Below are 13,370 nucleotides of genomic sequence, written 5' to 3'. Positions count from 1 at the left end.
GCAATGATTGTCTCTTCCCTACATGCACGCGTGTTCACTTTGTCATGAGAACCTCTAATACTCATCCTGCTTCGACTGACCCGGCTGGCTGGTGGCGTGCCTACCCTGAAGACATATCAAGCCGTCGTACTGACCATAAACATGAGACCTGCTGAACACCAACTACTCACCACGTGCGACACGTGCACCTCACTTCTTCTCATCCTCTTTCTCGCATCTTTCTCGGCGACTCTTGCTCAAGACATCCTTTCTGTATCCTCCGCCCTAACGACCAGCACCTCCCTGACGATGCCGCCAGCAGCCAGCCTCGAGTCTACATCCTCATCGGTGTCGTCACCCATCACTCCAGTTATACCAAACCAGCCACCGATCCAGACCTACCCTGAGCTATTCATCGCTACCGAGCAAACCTCGCAAAGCGGCGAAGTCAAAAATCGTGTATTCAATTACTATTTCCTCTTCCTAGCTCTGTTGGCTGCTGTCTTGGCTGCTTTGCTGTGGTGGATGCATCGTCGAAGGCGGAGAGAGCAAGAACAGATCAGACTGAGAGGGCAGCATGCCCTTGTAAGAGATGTCGAGCGATGGGCGATGTACAGAAGCCGTCAAGCACCAGCCGTAGAGGGCCTCAACGAATCCGGCGAAGCGCCACCGCCGTATAAACCCAAAGACGATACTTTCACGACTCTGGAACATACGGACGATGCTATGGACGGGGCTGTCCGTGTTGCGATCCCGCCGAGAGCTATTTCGCGCGACGACACAGGACATATTCGACTGCCAGATTATTCTGAGACTATGCAGGTTGACAACAACAATCTGGACACTCGACCAGCAAGAGGACTCGATGAGACATCATCCGCTCGTGTAGGGTCTGTATAATGTGATGTTTAACGACAGCTAGGCCACTATTTTCTTCCCAGCCGGTGGCGAGGTATGAACCCTGAACCAACTCACGGAGCTCAGAGAATTGATTTCTCGTCGCTGGTCCTGCTGCGCATTCTCATACAGAAGAGGATAAGATCCATTCACGACTCCAAGCATAAAGGCGCTAGTCATATGTTAAAAGTAGAGGCGTACACCTTTTGTGCACGAGCTTGACTCGGCTTTTGCGCCTTCAAGTCAGACGAATGTACTTCTTCAGTCAGTACCCTTCATCGATTATACACCCACGGCAACGGACCCTAAGATGGGCGGTCACCTGCCATCTTCCATCTTGATGTCACCCCTCCAAGATTATCCATCTGCGATCCGCCGGCAGCGGTATGACTGCTTCGCACGAGCAAGAGATTGGTCATCGCCTCTATTGGCTGGGCCGTGCACATCAGTCTTTGGTTCAACAGTATTTCCTCTCTTCAACCATGGTTCCAAGCGAAGGCCAAGTCTGAACACTGCCCTATGGTGCTATTATATCAAACGCCAGTTGCACGCCATCCCCAACACACGATCACGAACAAATTCGAAATTTGAAATTCAAAATGTTCTCATCAAACGCACTCGATATCAACCTCGGCGCTCGCTACAGCCAGTCCCCTGTCATTGACATTCATCACCGTTGATATGGCTGGCAGACGTAAAGTTGAAAATGTTCCCACTTTGCACCGCGCCGACAGTATGCACGATGTTTCCAGCAGCGCCGGCAGGTCCAGCAGTCTCGACAGCCCCGAATTGGGCCGCCCTTCGCTGTGCACCAGATACATCAAATTCGAGTTCTACTTCAAGCGCTTCATCAAACTCGGTCGAAAGGTACTTGGCAGAGACCATAGCTTCGACTCCCTCAGCGCCCGCACCCTCAACTCCAGCCAGTACTACCATCTTAACGATTAAATCTGCAAGTGGGTCACTGATCCTGACAATATCTCACTCTTCACCGACTGCGACACCCACTTCTACCTCGCTCAGATGGCAGCTACAATGCAGACTGTCGAAATCGCACTAGCCATCCCACATCGACCCATCAACTGGCCCGGCGCTGCTCCTGGACCTGATCCCGTCTGGTCTGGTGTCATCAAAAGAGACGTCTTCCGTCAGTTCGATCAATTGATCCGTGGTGGCCGTGATCTTGACACCGAGGCACTGCCTTGGAACCGCAAGGAGGACATCGTGACGAGTGACTGAGTGTGCGTGCGCACCGTTCGTGGCACCGAGGGCAAACTGGGCAAGCGACAATTTCCAAAATCATTCTAAAAACATTACACTCAGTACGGGCACTTTGTGTGTGGGGCAAGTCAATCCTCACTCCAACAACTTCGCAGCGTCCATAGCGCCTCTGAAATAGAATCATATCATTCATCACTACGCTCTATGTTGTAAACTCAAATCGAGTACTCGCTATGCCCGTAAATGCTATGCCGCAACACTATCAAAACGCTCACCACCCAACGCTCAAGCGACAGTATCGCTCTCCTCCTGCGCCAGCAACGCCGTGCGCTCATGCCTATTACTGTCAACGCTTCTCCAGAATATCCGTCCCGCCCTCTCATCCCTCCACACCTCCAGCCGTCTCGCACCCAAAAAGCCCCAATGCCACACCAACCCCGCAATGAACCCCACAGCATCGTTCTTGAACGCCAGAATTGACACAACAGTGACAAGCAACACCATGTACCTCTCCTTCCTTTCCCTCTCGTCCAACTCCTTGACCCTCTTCCCATCCCACGGCAGCCCTTGCTCCTGCTCCCTCAGGTCCCGTGCATCGGTGTTTACGCTCTCCCCTACTTTCGCGAGCTCCACGCCCGCCGCTAGGACCAGCACACCGAGCAGGCTCTTCGGGATCCCAGCGAGCAGCGCGACGATAGCCCCGCCGTTCCAGAGCGCGAGGATGCCGAGTAGAAATTTGATCAGCCCGAGAAATATGATTGAGGACCCGGATCGCGCGCCGAACCGGTATTGACCTGCAAGTCCCCCAGAACCGTGGCAGGCGGGCATCGCGCCGAAACAGCAGCCTAGCAGGTTGATCACCGCGACGGATATGCCAAGAGAAGTTACTGAGGGTGCAGTGGGATATGGGGGTGAGGGAAGGAGGTCAGCGGACAGAGCGGAGGCAGCAATGACAGAGTTCAGGATCGTGAGGGGCAGTTGGCCGAGTGAGGCAGTTGAGGTTGCGATCCAGAAGTCCTGTGCTGAGGGGTGGAGAAGCAGGATTGCGGTGCTGGGCGGCGTTTGATCGGATGCATTAAGTCCGAGAGCAGAGAGGATGAGGCCGATGGAGAAGACGATTAGTGCGTAGGGGAGCTTGGGGTATGCGAAGGTACTGAGGAGCAGCAGGATTGCAGCGATTGCCCAGAGCAGGTTATCGCCCCACCATGGTCCCGTCCAGGAGAGCGGTTTGAGCATGGTTGTTCCGGCACTCAGACAGAGTGACAGACCGGCGCCGACTTGGATGCCTTTCACGACTGGGATGGGCGTGACGCGGTTCGCCCAGTTGAGGAGTCCTGTCATGCTGAAGAATCCCACGAGAGCTGCTACGACTAGCCCAGCAGCTGCATTTTCTTCGAGCGTGAATTTACGTGCTATGGCGACCGCGGCGATGGCCTTCATGGGCTGCACTGGCAGCGGTATGCCGAATGTGATACCTGTGAACGCATTGGCTGCGCCGGTGAATAGAAGGGTGGAAGGCAGCGAGATTGAGTTTGTGACGACCAGAGCTGTCATCAGTGGTAGCAGCGTTCCGAGGTCGCCTAGCGAGCCGGAGAGCTCTGCGAGAGGCTGTGATCTGAGTGTCTGGACATTATGTCTGTGATTCTGGCGGAGCCTTGGAAAAGGATTCGCGAAAAACGGCATAGCGAGCCGGATCTGAAGGGGTTGTCACACAGCCGCGGGGGATGCTAGTAGGGAATGCAGAGGAATTCTGGAAAGGACAGACGTGCAGAGGTTCAAGACCTAGATTTCATGATGCGGTGTGCAATAAGCAGCTTGCGCGCCAAAGGTGGGATGATGGTGTCAGCACCGCGGAGTTGACTGGCCCACGCGAGCCGACGTCAGTCGCGTCACAAGGGAAGATGCTTGTCCACGTGTGTCGCGCCGTCGCCGGATAACGCTGCACGCAAGGCTGCGATAGGGATAGCTATTGGTTTTGCAAGGAGCTGTTGGTGGATCTGTGAGGGGGTGATAATCAGCGCTGCAATCGATGGTTGTTGCTGCACATGCTGATTCTGGCAGGAGCCCTGCATGTCGGCTGCAGGTGACTTGCAGCCTAGGTAGTTAATGCCCGGTGCGCTTCGATCACCTGCATCGATGGCATTCGAAAACTACTCGATACGGTGTGTTCATGTTCGTTCGACAGCCCCACCTTGGGTTGAACACTCATTAAGCATAACAGTTTGGCCACAGAATCGAAAATTTCTAGTAGGTACAAACAAGCCGCGTACAAGCAAGAGTAAATTGCAGTAAGGTTCTGCTAAAATCTATCCCGCTGACCTGCGCTTGTATATACGCTTTACACTCTCTTGCTTAAGGACTAGTTGATACGAAGACCTTAATTCTGCCAGGGAGACAGCCCCTAACTAGGTGATTGACTTTCATCCTCTTGCTCTTCTGCGTTTAGCCCATGGACAACATGGGCAGGCTAAGCACATCGATATAAAGCTGATAGCCAACGCCGGAATGCCAACACCAAGCCCAACACCGATTGCGATGATATTTGACTGACTCAGGCCGTTTTCAGGCTTGTCTGTGTCATCGTTTGATGATGAGGTCGTCTCTAGTGTGCCAGATAGAGTGGAAGTCGTGCTGCGTTCGGCGCACTGCAGGTCGAGGCGCAATATTGGTCTGTTCGACATCAGTTGAACCCACAACAGTTCTGTATTAGGGGGCAAGCGATATTGGCGCTGTTGCAGCATGTGCAAGTCGATGCTATGGGTGGTCAGTGCATTGTCGATAGGATGCTGAATACCTACTCACAGGTACAATACACGTTTGGAATGAAGTTGAAGTTGAAGTTGGCGCACTACGTTTGAATCAGCTAGTGATCTGGAGAAGCAGACTTGATACTCGTACACATTTGGGATAAAGGGGGTCAGGACATTTTAGGTATGTGCCGTCTGATGCCATACACTGCGATTCTGCCATGTGTTAGATGCGACATGTTCACAACAGCTACGTCAGACGAACTGTATCGAGCAAAAAGCCTGCGAGGCCGAACACATTCGACGAGTAGTCCTTCTGTCCCAGTTCATCCGGCCAAGGGTGCTATCTCAACTGCGGAAAACGTGTTTGTCGCAAAGCTTCCGGTGATCGCGCAGCAAAGCGCCAAAAGCAAGACTCGCATCATGAGAGATAATTATCACTGAGTTTGAATTTTGGAAAAAAAAACGAATCAGGATGGACCGCGGTATTGTTATATCAACCGGATAGTCTGACCTCACTTGTCTCAGCCCCGTGCAAAGCATTTGATGGCGTCCAACCCCGCCCTCAATGTAACTGTCGCGGCCAATCAAGACTCGAATGTAGATTCCGTGCTGTTGGAGGTGGAAATTCTCTGCAGGCGGAGTGTTTGTCACCTTCCGTTTAAGTACGGTGGCTACAGCCTGGAGCCCTGCCCACCAGAGATAGACTTTGGTTGCATTGAGCCCTGCTCATCAGAGATAGACTCTGGTTACATCCAGCCACAGCAGTCAGTCTCATTACACTGGGAGAAGCAGGTGGTTGTTCGACAGCACACTGGTGGATTCATGCCTCAATCGACGAAAGGTGGTGACGGTTGGACTAGGCTGAGCAGGTGGCTACCTATACTATTAACATGCTAAGCATATTTTTGCTAAGTATGGCTCCTTCAGCTGTTGAATCTCAGCCTTACGACATGCATTTGATGGCGCTTTCGCACCCCTGACATGATCTGTGCAACCAATAGCGGCTTCATCGTGAGCGTATATTTCTAAATCAGCAATTTTGTGCAGGCTCAGCGGCTACCCTCAGAGAACGATTTCGCTGAGCGTGCATTGGCTCAGTTTCCAACACGGTGCAGAGGGACTGGTGTAGCTGACGCTGTACCTAGTGGGGCTAGCTAGCAGTGAATTACCTTCACACAGCCCTTTGAATACTAGAAACTGCAACTTTCCAAGCTCTTCCACCGGCTCTGGTGATACGACTGCTGCATAATGACTATCTAATGCTATGGGTATCTCAAAATCCGTGTCATCATCAGAATACTGCACGCCATGAACGCCTCAAAACCCAGGGCTATGCTGGCACTAGAAGATTAAAGCTCCACTGGGCACGGTCACAGTCAACGGCCCGAAATCAACAGCGAGAAGCATCGTCCAAAAGATGAGAGCTCCGTTGAGAACAATCAGAGCCAGGAAACCCTTGAAGCCGATGTAAAGAGCAAGCCAAACAATAGAAAAATAGGAGGAATGATGCTGCGATAAGGCGAGACCTGAGCCCATACTCTCTTGAAGCCGCTGCGGAAGGTGCACGTTAACGCAAGTATGGTCTTGACCTCGCTCGAGCGCCAGAAAGTCGACAACAGGTTCAGAATACCAGCCAGCACCTGTAAAGCCATGACGTCTATGATACCCGGAGGAGGTTCATAGTAGCGCATACTATTAGTGACTGATGTAAGACTGCTTGACGTAGAGCTTTTGGTCGTGTTTGGTGGTGCGGGCACAGTTGATCAATCCCAAAGGTATCGCATCGCCTTCTCTTCTGCGTCCGGATCAATGCCCCTTCGTGCCTGGAACTCTCTCTCCCAAAAGACCCCTCGAGCGTTTGGCGGCTCTGTGCTGGGTCGCTTGACTGCTGCGATCTTGAATATCCGCCTCATTCCCACGGTCTTAGGCTCCTAGGCCTTCTTCTTACCCTTGCCCTTGCCCTTCTTCTTGCCTACCTCGAGTGTTCCACTCTCGAGCTCGCCTTCTTCCAGGCCAAACTCCCCTTTCTCCTTCATCTCTTTGACCTTCGCTTCACCACTAATGTACATCACAAGATCGTTGTTCTGGTCTTCGAGATCGGCCTTCTGAGCCTCTAACTGCTTGACTTTGGCTTCCGCGTCTGCAACGACTTTTTCGCAGTGCTTGATTCGAGTAAGGAGGGACTCGTTGACTGTCTTTTCTTCCTTGTACTGCTTGTTGAGCTTGTTCGCAAGCTCTTGTGCCACGGTCGCTTTCTGCGTGTTCTTCGCACTTTCCTTCTCGAGGGCAGATATCGTCGATAAGGTCTCCATATGCTGGACTTGCAGGGCCTTGAACTCCTTGGCCAAGGTAGATGCTGTGCGCGAAGCCTCTTCGGCAGCTGCAACGGCCTTCGCGCTCTTGTCTGTAGCTTTTGCCAGCTGCTCCTCGAAGTAGGCGCGTTGAGACTCGAGCTGGGATGTGAGCAGGTAGGCGTACTCCATGCCCATGTTGTCCAGCTTCTCGCGCGGGACATTATCGTTCGCATAACCGGTCATGCCAGTTTGTTGAGTCGAAGCAGGGAGATCGACGAGCTTGCCGTCGGCCTTGTTCTGAATTAGACGGTGGACATATCCATCGCCAGCATAATCCCATACGTGTTGCGTGACGACGTCCATGGCATAAGTATGTTTTGTAGCCTTGTAGTGGGCGAAGGCGTGTGCCTCATCATAGCGTCCACAGCCTATATTGCCACAGATCACACAGATCCAGAGGTTTTCGGTAGCACCGCAATCCTTACAAATGTTTTCTGCATCGTCCTCAAGACCTTGTTGAGTCGTGAATGCGTCGTTTTGAGTATAGCGGCAGACTGGGCAGCCGGATCCGCGCCATTTTTCGAGACAGGCGCAATGAAACACATGCTGGCAAAGAATCGTAAGAAGACCCGTCGTCTCGTCCATACGCTCAAGACAGACAGGGCAGGTCGGAAGCTCGATCAAGGCAGGTGTAGGTGGTGCATATGGCTTGGTGGTGAGAGAGGTCGCGAGTGAGCTGCTCTCGGTGGATTGAGAGGCGCTGGACGTTGGCGGTAATGTTGCTGTCGGTTCTTGCGATGCGGCTGGGGTGAACGGGTCGTTCGTAAGATCAGGGTACGACGAAGGGTCGCGAGTTGAAGAATCACCGTCTTGAAAGTTGATAGACTTGACAAAGACAACGTGGCAGTACTCGGGCTCCATGCTGTTAAATGTTTTCCCGTTCCACTCCTTCCGCCATTTTCTTGCCTTGGTCGGATCGCGGAACTTCACAAGCACCATGTATTTATTCGCCCTGCTCGTCCGGATGAGCCTGAAATGCGAGACGTCTTCTCTTGTCTTCTCCCCCACAAAGCCCAAGAGATCTGACGGCGTCATGTATGAGGGCACAGCGAGGATGCATAATGTTGTGCAGTCGTCTTCGACAAAAGGCCCACAAGCGCCCTCCGCCTCGTCATACAGCCCCGGTGTCTCTTTGCCATCACGAAACAAGTGTACAACGCCCCAGCCTACTTCTGTACTCTTGGGATTGGAAGGGATGAATTTGCCTTTGGTCGCTAGGCCGCCAGATGTGGCAGCTTGCTTGAGGGTTTGTCGTGTCGTGTCGCTGCTGCTGCTCGGAAGCATGTCGATGCTGATGATGGAGACTGTGTCGAAGCGCCAGTCTTGATGAGCGGCAAAGCTCTGGTGCGAGGTATGCGAACTACCCTTCGTAGGGTCTTGGTCGACAGGCACGGGACTCTCGTGGTGGTGGACAGAGGACGAGGCCCGCGTGCGGTGACTGAGATGTCGGCTGCTGGGTGCTGCTGCAGCGCTATAGGCCCTAGTTACTGGCGCTGTAGAACTCCACGAAGCCTGCCTATGCGCTGGGAGCTCGGCTGTGAAGATGTTGGTCTTCGGCGGTGGGATGAAGGTCGTGTCTGCAGCGGAACGGGAAGAATGTAGCTCGAAGAAAAGATGGAAGAAGTACTCTGGCATCACGGGCGACAGTGTAATGGATGCATTCCAGCGAGTGCGGAGGTGCCTGAAGATATGCGGTTGTTTGGAAGATCAAACATCTAGATGACGAATGTTCGCGGTGCGGGACGTGTGGGGCGCTCGGTGTGGGGCAGGCCCGTCACGTCCAGAAGCCGCGAGCAAGAGCGACACCTTCACCAAGGCCGGCCGGTCTCACAGTCACGCGAACGGCAAAGAGTAATGTGGAGTGTGTTGTTATTCATTATTGTCGTCAATGCAACCTTGATCAGGTGTGAGAACGCCCTAGCTATGCAAGTATACTCCCATAAGCCAACATATACGCCTTCCCGTACGGCATTGAACACGTATGCTTGTATGGATAGTGTGATAAACAAGAGTCCCGTTGTGCGCCCGCAGGCAATGCTGTTGTACCTTTCCCGGTACTGTTGAACAAAGAAATGTGTAGGGGTATTGATGTTTGACATGTGCAAGAAAAGGAATTCAATGAAGACAATTTCGGGATCCGTACTATGGCTGTTGGTCGGCGGCGTCGACCATTTCGGCATCGGGCATGTCTTCGATCTCGTGGCCTCTGTTGTTGACTACAATTCTACGACCTCGCTCACTCAGAGGGACGCCGTCGCGTGCTGCACCAAAGTCTAAGACCTAAGATCCTGTTAGCTACCACTTCCGCGTGAGCTCGAATATATGCATGAACTTACCTCGATGTACGTCAAGCTATTCCGCTGCACGGCTGCGACGCATCGACGTTCGTTGAATTTGACTTGCCAGACGCCGCTGAGGTCGGTCAGAAGGTCCTGGACAAACTCGCCGGTCTTAACGTTCCACATCTTGAGAGTGCGGTCTGAGCCGGAGATAACCTTTTGTCCATCATGCTGGAAGCAAGTGATGGCTCCAGTGTGTGCGCATAGTCTGCTCTTGCATTGTCCATTCTCAGGATCCCAGATGCGCAATGTGCTATCCGCCGCGGCAGAGACAAGGCGTTCATGGCTGAGGTCCAAAAGTCCGACAAGTGACGTATGCCCTTCCAGGGTGAAGATGCACTGGCCGGTCTCGAGCGACCAGACTTTGACCAGGTTGTCCATGGAACCACTGATACAGCGATTGCGAGCGTGATCTAGTACAACACTGTAGACCTTCTGCGTGTGACCCTGCAGACGCTGCAGTGTTTCACCGGTAGAAACTTTCCAAACGCGAACAGTGCAGTCATAGCTTCCACTGACAAGTGTATCGCCATGAGCTGCTATCGCACGAACAGAGTGGTGGTGGCCTGTCAGAGCGCGAATGAAGTATGGGTTGTCGAGGTCGCTGGCATTCGTAGAGGTGTTTTGGAAGATGCCCCGGTCGCCTGGCTTAGGAAGCTTCCATACTCTCAGGGTGCTGTCTCGAGATCCGGTGATGATCATGTCCTCCTTTGGCATCATGATGGGTTTGCCGTCAAGGGTTTCGCTAGTCTTGGTTGGCTTCAAGATCACCAGACAGCGTACTGTCGAGGTATGGCCCTGGAAGATTGAGGTGCACCTTCCTTTCTCAATGTCCCACACCCGGACGGAACGGTCTGTCGAGCCTGACACTAGAGTGTTGCCCTCGTACTGAAGGGCCCAAACTCCACCCTCATGGCCTTCTAGACGACTTCGCAGTGCGCCAGTCTTGGTGTCGTAGACATTAATGTTGGTATCATCACTGCCCGTCAAGATTTTGTCGGTGTCGAACTGAAGACAGGTAACGACATGACGCTGGTGCGCACGGAATGCGATGTGTCTTGGCTTGGTGTCCTCGACCATCCAGCTCTTGCGAATGAGGTGATGCCGTTGATAAAGTGACTTAAAGAGGTGCATGTTACGGAGGCTGGGTATTCCAAGCTGAGGATCCGGGATCGAGGTTTGTGCCCGTTTGGCGTAAGCGTTAGGTCCGTCGCGCTGCTCGATCGGGAGCATGTACGACATGAACTGCGCCTTGGTCGACATCAATCCCTTCTTGCGCTGCTTCTTGGATCCGTTGTGTTTACTAAGAGCCTTCCTCTTGTGGCGTGTGGATGAAGACCGAGTGATCGCGCCTTCCGGATCAGCAGCCGTACTAGAACTAGAGCCGGAGACATGTTCGTTGTCTGATCTGGAAGCAACAAATAATCCTCGCAGGTCGCGCTCGTAACTCTCGGCGTTCTCCGTAAATTGCCACCCCCATCCTTCTTGCACCGCACGCTCCAGCTCGCCTGAAGGCAATGTGAACCCATCCGTACCGAGGAGGTCTTTCCAAGCTGTCTCGTGGGTGTCGATGAGCTTCCGCCAGTGTTTCGAAACCCGCGCGGCACTGCACATGCTCTTAACATCCAAATAACTGATGATTTCGAGACCGAGTTCTGTTGGCAGTGAAGCGATGAAGTCGCGTTTCAAAGCTGGGTTGACCACGTCGGCGACGAAGTGTAGCGTGGACTTTTTGCATCGGCGCAGCATCTGATACATGACATAGTCCTTCATCTCTTCTGGGAGCGCATCGAACGCGTTTAACATAGCCGGAATACCTGTAATTGTTGGTGTGAGAAGCTGTGGGTTAGGACTGACTTCCTCGTGTCCATTCGGCCTTTCCGTCTGCGATAGGTCCAGCGAGCAAACGTCGTTCGATTCATAGTCGGCTGCCAGCCCTGATGAAGAGGCCCCAGCGAGGCTTTGTTGGGCGTTCGCAGCATATGTGGTGGGCGACAAACTCGGACTAGGTAGACTCGCATCTTGGGCAGCTGCGATATCTATATGGATTGGCGTCGGTCGTGCAATTGGGAAATTCGGCTCCATATCAGACTCAGCAATCGGAGGAGTTGCTGCCGCACCAGGCCCGTCGATTACACTTGTAGAGAAGGATTGTGACTGTGAAACCTCTTGGCTGTCAAAGGAAGTAGCTTCGATGCAGGAAGGCTCAGCAGTCGGTTCCCGCAACTGCCTCTTTGTTTCAGGCATCCTCATAGCTTGTGATCCTTCGAGCTCAGTCTCAGGAGTAGCCGGCACAAGATCTTCCATATCATCAGGTGTGATGCCAATCTGTGCGGTGTCGTCGGTCCGTGTGGAGATTCGCGGTTTCTTGCTGCGACGCTGTAGACTTGCCATTTCAGCCGCCTCTCGTATCGACGGCGGTGGTGGCGAATCATCTGCTGGGTCTCGTTTTCGGCGGCCAGAAACTGATCGTAGGGTGGGAGGTTGGGCATTCGTTAAAAGGCGTCTAAGGCGGCTTGGAGAGGCAAAAGTTGCGGGTCCCTTGAACGTGTCCACTGTGCGCATCTTGCCGTTTGAGACTCGTAGGTTTTCTTGAAGGGTGGTGTGCTATGCGAAGAGTGTCAATTCTGTGTAATTAACGCGTCTGCCCTGAGCGGCCTGTGAACAGGGCAGATCCCTGAACTAATTGGCTGCATACCTCTTGTACTTTTTTGGGCGCATCCTCAGCCTCCTCGAAAAGACAATTTTCTCCACCGTTGTCGAATAAGATCCTGCGTATTGATTCTGGTGCTCGGACTTGTGCCAGCGGGTACTCCTTAGGATCTCGCTCAGAGAGGCTCGGGGCGTTGATACGCATGGGAGCGAGGGACGTCACTGTTGTCGTCGTAGTTACTACGGTAGTGGTGGTCGTTGCAGGTGCGAACGAAAATTGGCCTATGGTGGCGTGTGAGTCTCGCGATTTTGGCCGGTTGAGGGCACCGGGGCCCTGGTTGCTCGAGGCCATTTCGTCAGCGAGTGTGTGCGTGTGACGTGTGACGTGTGAAGGACGGTGTGCTCAAGTCTCGCGTTCGTTCGTATATCGACCAGGGTGAGTGTGAGTACGTGCGGGCGTTTGGTGGACCTGCCGCCGCGTTGGCCGAATGTCCTCGAAGATGATGTCGTGTCAAGGCGGCCTTGAAGCTCAGGCGTGAGTTCGAGGGGCAAGAACACGCGGGAAAAGTTGTTTACTGCGACGTCTCGGTCATGTCGCCAGCCTCGGGTCGCAGGGCGTGGAGAACCGCGAAGAGGTGGCTAGTCGAGGTGGGCCTCGACTGCGGGTCGCCGCTGACGAGGGAGCAGCCAGAAAGGAGACGGCACACTCCGGCGGGTCAGTGACAGCGTGGAACTCCAGGACAGAAACACAAAAACACCAGGAGGTCCGGCAAGTCGAGGAGAGGCACGACAGAACGGAGAGTCGGTAAGCGGCGGAGTGCTGGTCGACTCGCTGTGGTGGTGGGGAGCGGCTGCTTATTAACCGGTCGCGCTAGTCGAGACGGCAGGCGGGACCCACTGCATCTTTAGATCGAGAATGTCCTCAAACGGCAGCCGTCGAGCCTGCATGCTCATTGACACAACGAAGTCATCGTCTCGCATTTTTGCATGGTGGCCGGCTACTTCGCTGAATATCAACGGAAAAGGAGCGACTGCAGTGCTGCTCAGCTTGATCTTTTCGTGCATCTGCACCATGTTAGACTTGGTCACACTGTGGCAAGGCCAGCGAGCAGGCATTGCCACTGGCGAGGATTTCTTTGTTTCGAGAAAGGCAACAGAAAGGCCTCAACTCGACGTTC

At 53.5% G+C, this 13,370-nt stretch overlaps 5 protein-coding genes across 5 annotated transcripts; 1 reads left to right on the top strand and 4 right to left on the bottom strand.

Annotated features, from left to right (window-relative positions):
* Positions 1-288: 288 nt before the first annotated feature.
* M421DRAFT_3876 (uncharacterized protein) lies at positions 289-879 on the top strand (the record flags this gene model as incomplete). Its single annotated transcript, XM_033589925.1, has 1 exon — positions 289-879. The coding sequence occupies one exon, from the start codon at positions 289-291 to the stop codon at positions 877-879; it is 591 nt and encodes a 196-aa protein (XP_033450369.1).
* Positions 880-2,012: 1,133 nt separating this feature from the next.
* Positions 2,013-4,092, bottom strand: M421DRAFT_419163 (sulfate transporter). Its single transcript, XM_033592028.1, has one exon. The coding sequence runs from the start codon at positions 3,649-3,651 to the stop codon at positions 2,383-2,385; it is 1,269 nt and encodes a 422-aa protein (XP_033450368.1). The 5' UTR covers positions 3,652-4,092; the 3' UTR covers positions 2,013-2,382.
* A 317-nt stretch (positions 4,093-4,409) lies between these two features.
* Positions 4,410-5,142, bottom strand: M421DRAFT_385139 (uncharacterized protein). Its single transcript, XM_033589901.1, has 4 exons — positions 5,110-5,142; positions 4,996-5,060; positions 4,900-4,945; positions 4,410-4,851 (listed from the first exon to the last, which is right to left on the bottom strand). The coding sequence occupies exons 2-4, from the start codon at positions 4,997-4,999 to the stop codon at positions 4,518-4,520; spliced, it is 384 nt and encodes a 127-aa protein (XP_033450367.1). The 5' UTR covers positions 5,000-5,060; positions 5,110-5,142; the 3' UTR covers positions 4,410-4,517.
* Positions 5,143-6,778: 1,636 nt separating this feature from the next.
* On the bottom strand, positions 6,779-8,836 carry M421DRAFT_59741 (RING-10 protein; the record flags this gene model as incomplete). Its single annotated transcript, XM_033595708.1, has 1 exon — positions 6,779-8,836. The coding sequence occupies one exon, from the start codon at positions 8,834-8,836 to the stop codon at positions 6,779-6,781; it is 2,058 nt and encodes a 685-aa protein (XP_033450366.1).
* A 221-nt stretch (positions 8,837-9,057) lies between these two features.
* On the bottom strand, positions 9,058-12,149 carry M421DRAFT_419161 (WD40 repeat-like protein). Its single transcript, XM_033592027.1, has 2 exons — positions 9,538-12,149; positions 9,058-9,481 (listed from the first exon to the last, which is right to left on the bottom strand). The coding sequence occupies exons 1-2, from the start codon at positions 12,103-12,105 to the stop codon at positions 9,344-9,346; spliced, it is 2,706 nt and encodes a 901-aa protein (XP_033450365.1). The 5' UTR covers positions 12,106-12,149; the 3' UTR covers positions 9,058-9,343.
* Between the last annotated feature and the right edge of the window lie 1,221 nt (positions 12,150-13,370).

This window comes from Didymella exigua (assembly GCF_010094145.1).
Source record: "Didymella exigua CBS 183.55 unplaced genomic scaffold M421scaffold_9, whole genome shotgun sequence".
NCBI lineage: Eukaryota > Fungi > Ascomycota > Dothideomycetes > Pleosporales > Didymellaceae > Didymella > Didymella exigua.
This window is presented reverse-complemented; position numbering and strand designations above follow the sequence as displayed.